Raw genomic sequence first — 13,309 nt, 5'->3', positions numbered from 1 at the left:
TAAGTTGGAATAGCTTTCATCATTCAGGAAAGCTGGCAGCAAATGTATCCAGGTTAAGCTCCTACCAACAGCAATGCAATAGTGGCCAGGTAATCTTTTGATACAATGTTGATAGAGGTTAAAAATAGCAGCTAAGACATGGGGATAACTCCCCTAATGTTCTTTAAAGTAGTGCCATGAAACCTTTTAAGTCCGCCTGAAAGAAAAGGCAGGACTGGCTTAATGTTTCATGCAAAGAAATTAAAGACACCTAAATTTATTCCTACAGGAGACGGACAAATTATTACATATTTTATAGATGTATATAAATATACACACACTTATTATTATATAGCAGATCACATACATACTGTCAAGTATGTCAGAAATACTTAAGATCTGCTTTATAAAGAACTATGTCACTTTAAAATGAACATCTTAAAACTTCTTACGATTTTGCTCAGAACATTAAGTACTTACTCTGTGCTAGAGGACAGGGGAATGTTGGTTGATTCAGACTCCAAAGTAGCTTGATGATCTCCAAAGGATTCAGTCATAATATGGGCCGATTTGTGCTTTTTAATGCTTTGTTTGTCCAAAGCAGGTGATGCCCGTTTTACCCTGGGCTTGACCTTTGGGGAGTCAGAAGACACCACAGTCATTGCATTGACAGGAGACTGGTCCGTGGTGGAGGAAAACACAGAGCTCACTGGAACTGGCGAAGACATGCTGGTGGTCGAAAAAACAACTGTGCTGCTCACAACACTAGTTGTGACGGTTAGCATGGTCGTTGATATTTGACTTCCTGAACTACAGGCAGTATCCAGTTGGGAGGTCGATACAACACCTTTACTAGACAGAAGCTGAGATATCTGTTGGTTTAGCTGATAGGCCCCATCCTGGTCAGATGAGCTTGGTGCAACTGGTACACTAACTGCAGGGTTGGAAGGCAGCAGACAGATATTCTGAGAAGGTGACAGGGGTCCACTGTTAGGGCTATGTGGCGGTGCTAGATGTTGGAACATTCCTGTTCCAGACAATGGAACTGCCTGATCTGAAAGTCCTAAACTCTGTTGGCTAGCTTTGATTAACAAATTGCTTATTGAACCAGTGATGTCTGTTGCCCCTAGTAACATGGGGGTAGTTAAGGTGACTGAACTTTGGCCCAGAATGTGTCCTGTTACCGTACCCCTACTAGTTGCTGCTGTCGCTGCTTCCATAGAAACAACGTTCAAAACTGACTGGGCCGGACCCAAGGCCGACACATTTCCAGCTGCCAAATGAGCATTTTCTGGACCAATCATGTTTGTAGAACCTGCTGCGCCCAGGTTTTGTTGAAGTTGGGGCACAGACAAAGGGGACTGCTCAAAATACATTACTGCAGACTTAGGCCTTTTAATTATATTAGGAATTGTTCGTTGGGGTCCAGTGTTAGCAAGTGCTCCTAAGTCCACCAAACTGGTCTGGTTTGTTATTCCTCCAGGGACTTGTGATGGTGAGAAATTATTTAAAGTTATATTAGGCACAATTTCTGAAGCAGAACTAGAAGTCTGTTGGTATGAAGGTGCAAGCTTCTTGCCTTTTTTGGAAGGTAGCCTGTTTATCGGTCTTTTCTTAGCCTGGGCTGATCCTGGACTAGAGGTTGTGGCAGTGAGGAGCTCTGGCCTCTGACTAGATTCTGAGTTTAAAAGTTGTGGATCTGGAGGTGACTGGACCCCGATGAGCAGGCCTGACGGAGAGCTAGTGCTGTTAGACTGAAATGCTGGCGTGGTAGGTCCCGCAAAGGAATGTAGCTGAGGGTGTTGTGACAAAGTCAACAAACCTTTACTGCTTGCCATTGTGGCAGAAGTGCAAATTGATTGGGAGGCTGGCAAACTTACATTTAAACCTGTGGCTAATGCTAGGCTACCTCCCATGGAAACATTTTGCGCAAGGACTGTATTGCTTGTCTCTACAACTGCTTGGGCAGGACCCACTGAAGGTGCAAGATTTATTTTTTGTGTAACACCACTGGGATACGTCTGGAGAACGTAGAGTGGATGTCCATGCTGATTGACAACAATTACATTATCTGTTCCTGGTTTAAGAAGTGGAGTTGCTGTTTGCACTGCAGTGTTGGCAATGGGAGCAGGGCCAGGACTGTCTGCAGGGCTTGCAATGTATTTCTGACCTGGAGGTGGCACAGAAGAGCTAACAGATGCTGGAATGACCACTGGTGAGCTGGTGCCAACCCCAGTTATGTCCTGGCCGTTAGGCCCCTGCTCCACCTGACTACAGGCTGGTGTAGTTAACTGGTCGGTATCCATGTGACTTTGCATGAATTGATCAGAAGCGATATGGCTTTCACCAGACGGCTCCACAACTTGATGCCCTATCAAAGAAACTTCAGCATCATTTACCGCCACTGACTTCTCTCCTGTCACAGTCACCCCTTTCTCTACTGACTCAGCAGCAGGTATATTTAGTACCGACTGGTCTTCTGAGGAGGTCACCTGTGACGTTGAAATGACAGTGAGGCTGCTGTGGCTTTGATTCGAAACAGTTGGACTGCATGTTGTTAAAACAGAGAGGTCAGATGGCAACTCCAGGGGCAATTCAAACGGCTCCTCTGCAGGAATGGATGCTGAGACATCACTTTCTACAGTTTCTGTGCTGGGCAGAGGTTGGGAAAACACTTCAAAGAGACTGCCCATGTCCTTTCCTCTGTTACTAACAAGACCTAGACCTTCACCCAGTGTTATGAGTTCAGAAGACGATGACTCTGGGCTTTCCCCTAAAGCTTGCATCGACTGAGTATTCTTAAGAACAAAGTCCATGATATCAGATGGAAGGATATTACCACAGTCATCGCTGTTGTTATTATCTGAGTCATTGGCAGATTTCAACAAGTCAGTGTTAAAACTATCCAACAAATTCTTGTCTGAAGGTGTGCTGGAGTGGACTCTCCTGGCACTGTCTAATGAGGTGAGAGAAACCTCCCCTATGGAGTCTTGGCCCTGAGACTTCACTCTGCTCACTGGAAGACAGTTATCTAACTTTGAATCATTGCCTTTCAGGTCAGAGACTGATTTGACACCATGTTCCTCCTTTTCTACATCATCAACCCCACTGTTGACGGTTCCATCAAGGTCTAGGTTTTCCGTTCCATTTTCTTTGGCTTTTATCTTGCTCACCTGTGTTGCTTTACCTACCGTCATGGCTACACTAGCATCACTCTCTGTGCCATCATCAACACCATCAAGCTGGCTGATCCTGGGTAAGTGACAGTCCTCTTCTCCATCGAAGAAATTGCATGGCTCAAGCCTTCCCTCCCGGTCAGACGTGATTACTGTTCTTGTGAAATTGTAGTAATATTCCATATCCTCATCAGAGGATGTGTTTGGATCATCAGCTCCATCTACCTGTCCTTGAGTTGACTGTTCTCCTCTTTTTTTCCCTGAAGGATCTCGGTAGAATGGAAAGTCCTCTTCACCATATGACTTTACACCATAAAAGGGAGTCAACCCGAAAAATGTAGTTGAGCGTGCTCGGGCACTTCGGCGGGGATACCGCCTTTTGTTTGAATCATTATCCTGTGTTTTGTTCCCATCTCCATCATCTTGTGAAGTTTGATTTCCACATTGCAGCACATGCTTCTGAAAAAGATTTTTCACCCTTTGCTTGTAGATTTTGTTGCACTTTGGACACCGGAGGACTTCCCGTTCATTTTCCGGACTTTCTGACATTACAGAAGGCACAACTGAAGAGGATACAGCCTCATCACCTCCCTGAGAGCTGCCCCCAGACATAGATGTGGTCAAACTTTTGTCATGATCTTCCTCAACAAGGTAGTCAGGTTCTAAGCATCCAAGAATTCCTTGGTTTTGGGAAGTAAGCATTTCCTTTTTGCCAATATCAGACTGGACTTGTTCTAAAGCAGACTGGACTCCATCCCCAGTGATCGTGACCAGAGAATGCTGAATACCAGCAGATCTGTCCCCAAACTTCTGTTTAGATTCTTCAGTAGACTGAGCTTTCTTATCTATTTCAGCCAACAAACTGCTGGCTGCTTTTGCATTAACCGTTATATCTACAGCAGAATCTGCACTTGGACATCCCTCAAAATGCTTTACTGCCTGCACTTTGCTGTTTCTGGAAAGATCAGTGGAGGACGCTTTAGCACCAGGTCGCTTCTCTGTGCAGTTTGACCGAGGATGCTCATTTGCTGTGGCTGTAACATGGCTGACTCCCACAGACTGTAGCCTTGTTCTTTCAGTGTCTTGGTTGACAGTATGAAAACTGCTTATTTTTCCTGTTTGAACAGCGTCCTTATTTTGCTCAACCAACCTTCTTGAATCCTTTGGGTGGAAAGGTAGTGTGCAGCCTTTAGTTTCTTTGGCGATAGATGTTACCGCATTAGAGTTTGTATGCAACCCACTGTTATTAAATGGTTCTTTCTGTGAAGGACGTGATACAGTTACTGTCGTAACTGAGTTACATGTTTGTGCTGATGCTGATGTTGTCACTGAACCATCCAATGCATTTACAGCCGAAATATTTTCACCTTTCAAGGCACTGTTTCGAGACTGGTTACCAGATGAAGACAGAGAATGTTCTTTTGAACTGTAATGCCCCGTGGATGTCAGCGGTGATCTGTTAGGTTGGGAGCCTACTGCTTGAGAAACTCCTGAAAGATGTATTGTGGCAGAATCAATACTACTGAATCTTTGACGGCTAGAAGGACCACTTCCTTGGTGTGAAGTGCTTAATTTGCCTGAATGAAATGCTTTATGAACAAGTTCACCAAGGTGACTTCCAGTCTCAGTGTCTGATAACACATTGAGTGACGACAATGGTGATGTGTTAGCATTCCCACTTGATCTTAGGCATGTCATGCCCATTTGGGAAGGCGAAGCCATTCTATGCCTGGAATGTTGTGGTGATACAGAAGATGTACTATGCCGCCTGGAAATGGTACTTCTCCTCCCTGATGACAGTAGAGCATCGGCAAATGTGACAACCTCGTGTATCATTGGGGTGGGGCTCCCTTAACAAGAGAACAGAAAGAAGATTACTTATGCCCAGTCCTGATTTCGTTGCCACATTTTCTCTTCAAGATGCAAAGGACTTGTAAAATTAAGTACGGTTATACTTCTTAATGTGAAGAATCTATAATCCCATGTACAGAAATAGATCATTCAACACTGCTCCTCCACTCAACTAAAACATGGATGATTTGTACCACAACCTCATTGCTCCATATCGCTTGGATACTCTTACCTGATAAATATATATCAATCTCAATTAAACTTTCAAATGATTCCAGCTTTCAAATCTTTTACGTGACGTAAGTACCCCAAGTTTCACTACCCCTTAACGTAGAAGTGCTTTCTGATTCCAATGCTAAGCAGACTAGCACAAATTTAAAGACTGTGCTTCTTCTTCTGGATTTTCACCACCATGAGAAACTGTTTTTCTCCATCTACACTATTAATCCCTTTTACCATTTTAAATAGTTCAATCTTTTAACCTGAAGGGAATAAAAACCCAAGTTTACTCATAATTTAAACTTTAAAACTCTGAATAATTTAGTCAGACATAGTACGCATCACATGCAGAGTTATTAATAAACTCCTTCCAAACGAGGTGTGCTTAATGTGCCTTAATCTCCAAACTCAAAAAAGAAACGGCTATCACAGCACTGTGATCCTAATTTTCACCATCAGCACTGCATTGGAGAAGCAATAGCATAATGATACGTCTCTGGGCCAGTAATCCACAATCCAAGAGCTAATGGTCTGGTGATATCGAGTCCAAAGGTGTGCAGGTTAGGTGGATTGGCAGTGCTAAATTGCCTGTAGTGTTCAGGCATATGTCAGAAGGTGGATTAGCCATAGGAAATACAAGGTTAAAGGAATTGGGCACAGTAGGGGGGGGGGGGGGGGGGGGGGGGGGGGGTCTGGGTGGGATGCTCTGCCGAGGGTCAGTATGCTCTCAATGGGCCAAATCGCCTACTTCCACACTGTAGGGATTCTATATCCATGGCAGAATGATGGGATGAAAATCTGGAATTAAACCTAGCCAACCATGTAACCATGGTAAACTGTTGTAAAAACCCTTCTTTGAGAAAGAATTCTGCCATCTTTATTTGGTCTGGCCAGATACAACTCCAGAGCCACAATAATGTGGTGACTCTTAACTGGCAATTAGGGACCTGCAATAAATGTTGGCCTAGCCAACAATGCCCAATCCCATGAACATAAAAACGTAGCCTCTGAGTAACATTCCACTTTCATGCCAAGATGTCACAGGTTTATAATCATTTGAAATAGGTTGAAATCCCATATGTTAATTTCAAGTAGATTTTTAACAGATACCAGAAAAGAAACAATTCTGTCCCATCAACTTGACTTGTTTTAAACCCAAGCCAAACAGTATATCGTAATACCATCTAAAACCTACATTTGCACTGAAAATAAAGATTCTGATTTACCTCTTTAACAGACATGAAAATTCCTGTAGGAATCATAAAATGATACAGAATACAGAGAGAAATTCAAATGCGAATTACAATAATTTAAATTCCCAAAACAGACGTCATATAAAAGTTTGAAATGTGCACAATTCTCTTCAAATGAACCTATGATCTGATTCTTGTACATCCTCTGTATAGATATCAGCAAAATAAAAAATGGTCTATAATTATAATATGAGGGGTATCAACAAATGCTCAACATGCTTGCATGAAATTCTTCTTCTGCTATAAGTGTTAGCTGGTTTATAGTAAATAGGATGATCATCTGTTAAAATAGGGATAAAGAGATTTCAGACAACCTTGTTACATGTGAGCAATTATTATTCCTCTTCATTATTTCATGGTCTTAAAAATATTTGTGATCTCAAATATTTATCACTTTATTGCCCTCCTTTATAGTTTGATTTAAACTAATGGTAATTACCAAAATTGACACTATTCAAAGTCAACACTTTGTAAACTCAATTACCTGGTGATGGAAGGGGTCTTGATCCAGTACTTGGGGATCGTCGTGTTGGAGAAAAACTGGATGTCTGAATCCTGCTGCCTGGCTGTAATCGAGGAGGTATTGGTCCAGGTGTGAGGGAAGGTGGGTGGTGGTCTGGTATTTCAGACATATTTGTATTGTGACTCTCCGCCATGTCAATTTCTGTCAAAGTAAAGCCAAATCAATCACCTAGATTCCTCAATAGGACATAGTCCTGTAGAATAATGCAACATAAAAGGCCATTGTGCCTGTTCCATCTCTTCAAAAAAATCTATCCAATGACATGTAGTTTTTTTAATGTACTGTTTGATGGATGAAAGGTGTACTTGGGTATTAAGGAAAGCATAAAAGTTTGTAATTACCTGATTATAACTTTAGCCATACTAGACACAGTCAACTGCAAAGTTGCAGTGCTCCCTTGATCAGCTGCACCCCGGACATAAACAGTGGGAGTTGCAGGGAATTAATGACAAAATCAATCTATGCAAATCTAACAGTACCAGTTGGTTCAGGCTGCAAATTTGAAATAACCAGCTGGTAATATGCATTCATTCTATGGATTTCCATGTTTGACTAGCTATTAACCTCCATGTTCAAAATGAGAATTGGTGACTCCATGCAAAACCAAGGTGAATACATTGAGAGTAGCCAAACAGTGCGAATTTTGTATCAGAGGACAGAAAGTGTTGAATTACTTTGAATATCCTCATCACCTCAGTTTTTTACAGCCAAAATAATAACAAGGACATCTCCAATAAAAGTCTTTATAACTCGGTATATGAGGCATCAACAATGGTCGCACTTCTTATGACAAGTTGCACGTTTTTATTGTGTCCCATGCTGATGCACCCTGAAAGAAAATACTAATTCCTATATTCACGCCTTCCACGTGCCACAAAACATCAGTCTGCCATAGGCAGAGGCAAGCTTGAAGTAGCAGAGAATTTCAACAAGCATAAACCAAGTCCATACACAGGGGTATTTTCCTTAAGTGATAACCATTAAGGTGAATATAATGAAATCACTATATTTCAGGGATAGCAAAGAATCAACAGGCAGCAAAAAGATTTATTTTCAAAAATTCATTCTTTCCAAAAATTTGTTCAGATTCTCAAAATATTGTTAAAACTATGCTCTTTTGTTTGTTTTATTTGGACCTTGTTCCTTCTCTTGCCTTTTTAACAAAAGAATTAAGGGACTTACTTAAAATCTCAATTACCTCTCTCAAACTGATTAACAGCTGAAAATGTGTTGCTGGAAAAGCGCAGCAGGTCAGGCAGCATCCAGGGAACAGGAGAATCGACGTTTCAGGCATAAGCCCTTCTTCAGGAGGCCTTCTTCTGAAGAAGAAGGGCTTATGCCCGAAACGTCGATTCTCCTGTTCCCTGGATGCTGCCTGACCTGCTGCGCTTTTCCAGCAACACATTTTCAGCTCTGATCTCCAGCATCTGCAGTCCTCACTTTCTCCTCAAACTGATTAACACCCTCACTAGACTAGCAGACAAAAAGAACCTGAAAAGAGCCCTGTACTATAATATAAAACAGCTTAAATTCCAGTCTTGATCCTCTTCTGCTAACCATCACCTCTGATGAATCAGACATGTAATTTGTTCAGCAACTGCTCCATCTGACAAAAAAGAATAACTCCAAATTAATGTTAAATTACCAATGTTGGATTCGCTCTCTTTCTCTCTCCTCAGTATTTCTACAGCTAGATCAAAAAAACACAGATGTTAAATATTTCAGTCTGCTGCTGCACAAGATAGTAATCCATGATCTCAATCTATAGTATGTGGGTTTGGAAGGTTACTAGCATTAGTAGTATTGTGCAATTTGCTTACTGAGCTTTTCCTACAATTAGCAAAGAACACGGAGATCTTCCTTCTCCATTATGTGAAATGGAACAAGCAAATCCAAGCTTTTACTTCAATCTACAATGCTAAATTTAAGCTTACAAAAAAAATTTTGAGGTGGTGCCATTTTCATATCCACTGGATTAATAACTACAGTTTCATCAGATAGAACAGCCAGAGCTAAATTAAGAAGTGAGTACTAACACCCAGTCTATCATAGCAGAAAGAGTTATGAAGTTGGTGGTGGACAAACAGCAAGCAATGACAGCCATCATCAAATGCTCATGGTGTTAGAACAGCAAGTTTTAAACTTATAGTCAGCTGGAAGTGTCTGAGTTTAAAAATGTATCCAAAAGACTAGTATTTCCAACAATTAAGCATTTTGTAAATCAGATTACGCATCTGGTCCAACGGCAGGGCTTAACTAGCAACTTACTTTTTAATAAAAATACAGGGGAATGCTTTAGGGACAATGCCCTGCAACGTAACCTGTCCACATACCTGCTGGACTGCTCGGACTATGTGCGATGGTTCTGTTTTCACTATGTTCTAAAGTGCTGTTTTCTTCTGCTTCCACTGGAGGTGGTCGATGCTCCAGGATCTTGCATGTGTACACACATCGTTTCCTAGCATCAGTTGTGCTCCAGTATACCCTTGAGCACCTATAAATTTATGTAACACAAAGACACTTAGCAGAAATACCCAATCACCAAATGAAAGTTTTGAATTTTAATTAAATGTATTATTTAATTGAGAAATTGAGTTGACAGGTGAAAGCCTATCCTGAAGGCTACCAGATAGGTTGAAAAGAGCCGGAGATTAAGCAAGCTATGAAGTAGTGGGTTAACTGACTACACTGAGTCTGGCTTCTACATCTCATAATTCAAAATTGCTTAATTCAAGTTAAAATAAGACCAGTGTACACAAGACCAAGATAAATCCAATCCAGCCGCTGACCATCCCGTTACCATCCCATCAATTTCCTCTCTTATCATCAACGACATGATAGATATTTTTGACAATGTTGTCAAACGGCATTTAGACAGTAACCACCTGCTCACTGATGCTCAATTTGGGTTCTGCCACGTAACTGCTAACCTCATTACAGTTTTGGTCCAAACAGCTAAACTCAAGAGGGGAGGCAAGACTGAACACCTGGAACATCAGGGCTGTATTTGACCAAATGAGGCATTAAACAATTCTGGAAATATTCTCCACCCAGAGTGTAATACCACCCATTGAACTTTCCCTGTACAAAAAGAGTAACACAACAATTTTATGTCTCACTAATTGAAACTTACAATAACCAATCTCAAATCAAATGTTACATCTCGTTGAGATGTTGGGATTAGATAATGAGAAAAATCTGACACAAAAAGCCGCAGAAAACGGTGAACCATTTGCACATCAAACGCAAATTCGTGAACATCTAGTTTTTGTTATGAATCATAATCATTAACTGATCTTGAAATCAGGAATTGGATTATCAACGATTCCATCCTATTCTATATGTTCTGTCGCTCACACCCTATTTCATAGCAATACAATGAAAACTTACTGATAGCCGATTGGAAACAACTTGGCTTCACAGTCAGAGAGATCATTGAGTATTCCCAAACAGTCTATTGTCATAGAGCCTGGATTAAGAGATGAAACAAAATTATACTTTGTAAAAACTGCCTTCATGAAGAAACATCTCAGTTAAAAACATGGACAACTAAGCACACACAAATACATGAAATTCCCAAATAGTGACTACATAGAATGTACAGCATAGAAACAGGCCATTCAGGAGGATCAAAACACATTGTACAGAATACCATAAAGATTAATGATTATCTGTCTTTTGACCCTCATCATACTATGCGCAGTAAGTGAATTTCCTGTGCATTGTAATTTCTTGATCCAGATCGAATGTAAATAAAATTAAAATTCAACGTCGGACCAATATATCTGGTCTGGCTGAACGTGAATGGAGGGAGAGTCTATGGTACCAATATTCCAAGCTAAATAAAAATAATACAGACTCCATTTGGTACATATCTGTTTTTCAACTCTCCTGCAAATTCAGATGGATATGGAAACATACCATTACAGTGTTAATATGCATCAGTTAATTCAAACTGCCCAATGACACAAATTGTCTTATACTAGCAAATTCTTACAGTGGATGACCAGACACTCAACAATGGTAAGCAAATTTCATTCTCAAGCTCAAATTTTTAAATACAAGAGAATTTTTTTCACTGCTATTTAACTAAGAAGCTATGATTATCACAAGAAGCTCATCTTTCAATCTGCACATCCAAGGAGAATAATTAAGACTTTATGTACACCATAAATGTTTGTACCTAAAAGCCTACCTGCTTAACCAGATTTTTGCTGACCTGTTTTAATATCTCTTCATGTAGCATAATTTCAAATTTTGGTTGATAATCACACTCTTTGAAAGATGCTATACAAATTAAAGTTGTTACACTCACCAATCATCATGTGGATACTCTCTGGCTCAAGGCCTGTCAGAAACTTCCTTCTTAAAGTTATGTCCTCAAAGTCAACATAAACCCTACGTGAAACTGCAAACCCATCATCGGCAACAGTCTGTAAAGAAATGTTGTATGGTTCAACAGAAATAGTCAACAGCATACAAACCACTCAGTGTCTGCTTCTCTGTTTAATAAAATTGATAAAGAATCTTGTATCACAAGTTGTCCACGATCAATTGAGCTTTGCCAGTGGAAAACTAATGTAACAAAGTGGTTTCCTTCTATGAAAAAAAAACAAACGTTTCACACTTTAATCAACTATTTACTGAGAGCTTAATTCTGCCCTAATTTGGACCAATGATTTTCTGTATGTGCATGTCCAGTGGGAAAGAGCTCCTGTCTTCAACATACCTCCCCTTTGACTAGATCTTTGTGCCGCTGGCAGTACACTTTCTTGTCATCCAGGAACACACAGTTCTTTGCCCGAGCACACATGAAATGGTAATTGCTTTGACAAGATGTAAGACAGCAACCGACAGTAGCTCCAGACTTCTGACAACACTCGCAACGCTAATAAACAGAATAAATAATCATTACCTATAGAGTGTTGAACACAGATTGCATTATTTGCTTTTCTTTTTGAAACAACCATACAACAAGGTGGATAAATTAAGCTTGCCTTTACAGTAAAGGTTAATTCAAATCCCATCCATACAACAATGCTCTTGTTTTATAACTTCTTGCCTCACTTGCCAAGGGGTTAAAGGCAGCCTACTATGTTCGACAAACAACAATATCAGAGATCTATAATCATCAGGATAAACTGTATCAACGATAATTAACATCCAAGAGTGAGTTACTTTATGGAATCCAAACACAGAATTTGGATGATCTAAATATAACTTATTAGATAAACAATGTTGTCATTATCATTATTAGTGGTAGAATCCAAAATTCATTAGAAAACTGTACTTATTGGCTAGAATTGAATCTAAGCAAGAAATAAGGATGAGTTCCAGGCTAGAATCTGCTGTTCTAATCTGACAACACTGAAGCTTTCACTTAATTCAGCAATTATATTAAATACATGTTGTTACTGATATTTCAGTGATAATCCTAGATCAATTTCATCTTGCTACTGACCGAATGAACTAATCTTTCACTACTTACTCTTTTGTATTTTTGAACACCACAATTAGATTCCCCTTAACCACTTACATTCCACTGAATAAAGCAACGTTTAGCTAAACTATAATTGCCGGTCTTGCATTTCAGAAATATTCGATGGATCCTTTCTTTAATGGCGAATATCTTATCCTCAGTTGTGGTTAATCAATTTAGAAATCTAAAAGTAGGTCACCTTTTAATAGGATAAATCTGGAACGACACTGACAGTGTTTTAAAATTGTGTTTCCACCTTAAAACATCCGTGTAAGTGCACCACTAGTTTTCCTTTATATACTTCGGATACATGTTTTCCATTGTTCCTTTACCCAGAAACGTACTGATTCTTTCAGGTCTCTGCATTCTTGTCCATCTGCCCATTCTGATTATTTGTCCACATACTTCTATGGTTTTACTTATAACTTGAAATGTCCAACCCCCCAATTTGGTACCAATAGCAAACTTATGCATCCATTCCTGTGTACTGACATTCACAGCATTTAACAGAAAACTCTCATCATGCCAAACCCAAAGCATCTACTTCATCCATCGTCTGTTTACTGCTCTCTGGACATGAATCCAATAATGTAGCTGTATTGTTTCTGATAGTCCCATATCCCCAATACTTTTTTCTAAAATAAGCAGCACTTAACAGATGACTTTTAAAATACGTTACATACAATACCCAATTCATTCCCAGCAAATATCTATATTTGCATTGTACAAGCTATAGTGCACAGCCTTCTTTTGCTTTGATTGTTTCCTTTTATATTTCCCATAATAGAGATCATTATATCACAGTGATATCAAAGTTGGAGTACACAGA

At 40.0% G+C, this 13,309-nt stretch overlaps 1 protein-coding gene across 4 annotated transcripts in view; it reads right to left on the bottom strand.

Moving 5' to 3' along the window:
* Window positions 1-13,309, bottom strand: part of kmt2a (lysine (K)-specific methyltransferase 2A) — a 149,968-nt gene that overhangs the window by 33,408 nt on the left and 103,251 nt on the right. For all 4 annotated transcript variants that reach the window (XM_043676499.2, XM_043676501.2, XM_043676502.2 and 1 more), the window contains exons 22-27: window positions 11,731-11,889; window positions 11,317-11,434; window positions 10,392-10,470; window positions 9,335-9,495; window positions 6,963-7,142; window positions 460-5,005 (exon numbers count right to left, since the gene is read on the bottom strand). In XM_043676499.2, coding sequence (XP_043532434.2) covers window positions 460-5,005; window positions 6,963-7,142; window positions 9,335-9,495; window positions 10,392-10,470; window positions 11,317-11,434; window positions 11,731-11,889 — 5,243 coding nt within the window. The remainder of the gene's footprint in view (window positions 1-459; window positions 5,006-6,962; window positions 7,143-9,334; window positions 9,496-10,391; window positions 10,471-11,316; window positions 11,435-11,730; window positions 11,890-13,309) is intronic.

This window comes from Chiloscyllium plagiosum, unplaced genomic scaffold (genome assembly GCF_037043375.1).
Source record: "Chiloscyllium plagiosum isolate Xiang-an unplaced genomic scaffold, Cpla_swu_hap1 HiC_scaffold_29, whole genome shotgun sequence".
Lineage (NCBI taxonomy): Eukaryota > Metazoa > Chordata > Chondrichthyes > Orectolobiformes > Hemiscylliidae > Chiloscyllium > Chiloscyllium plagiosum.
Note: the sequence above shows the minus strand (reverse complement) of the source record. Positions and strands in the feature narration are given on the sequence as shown.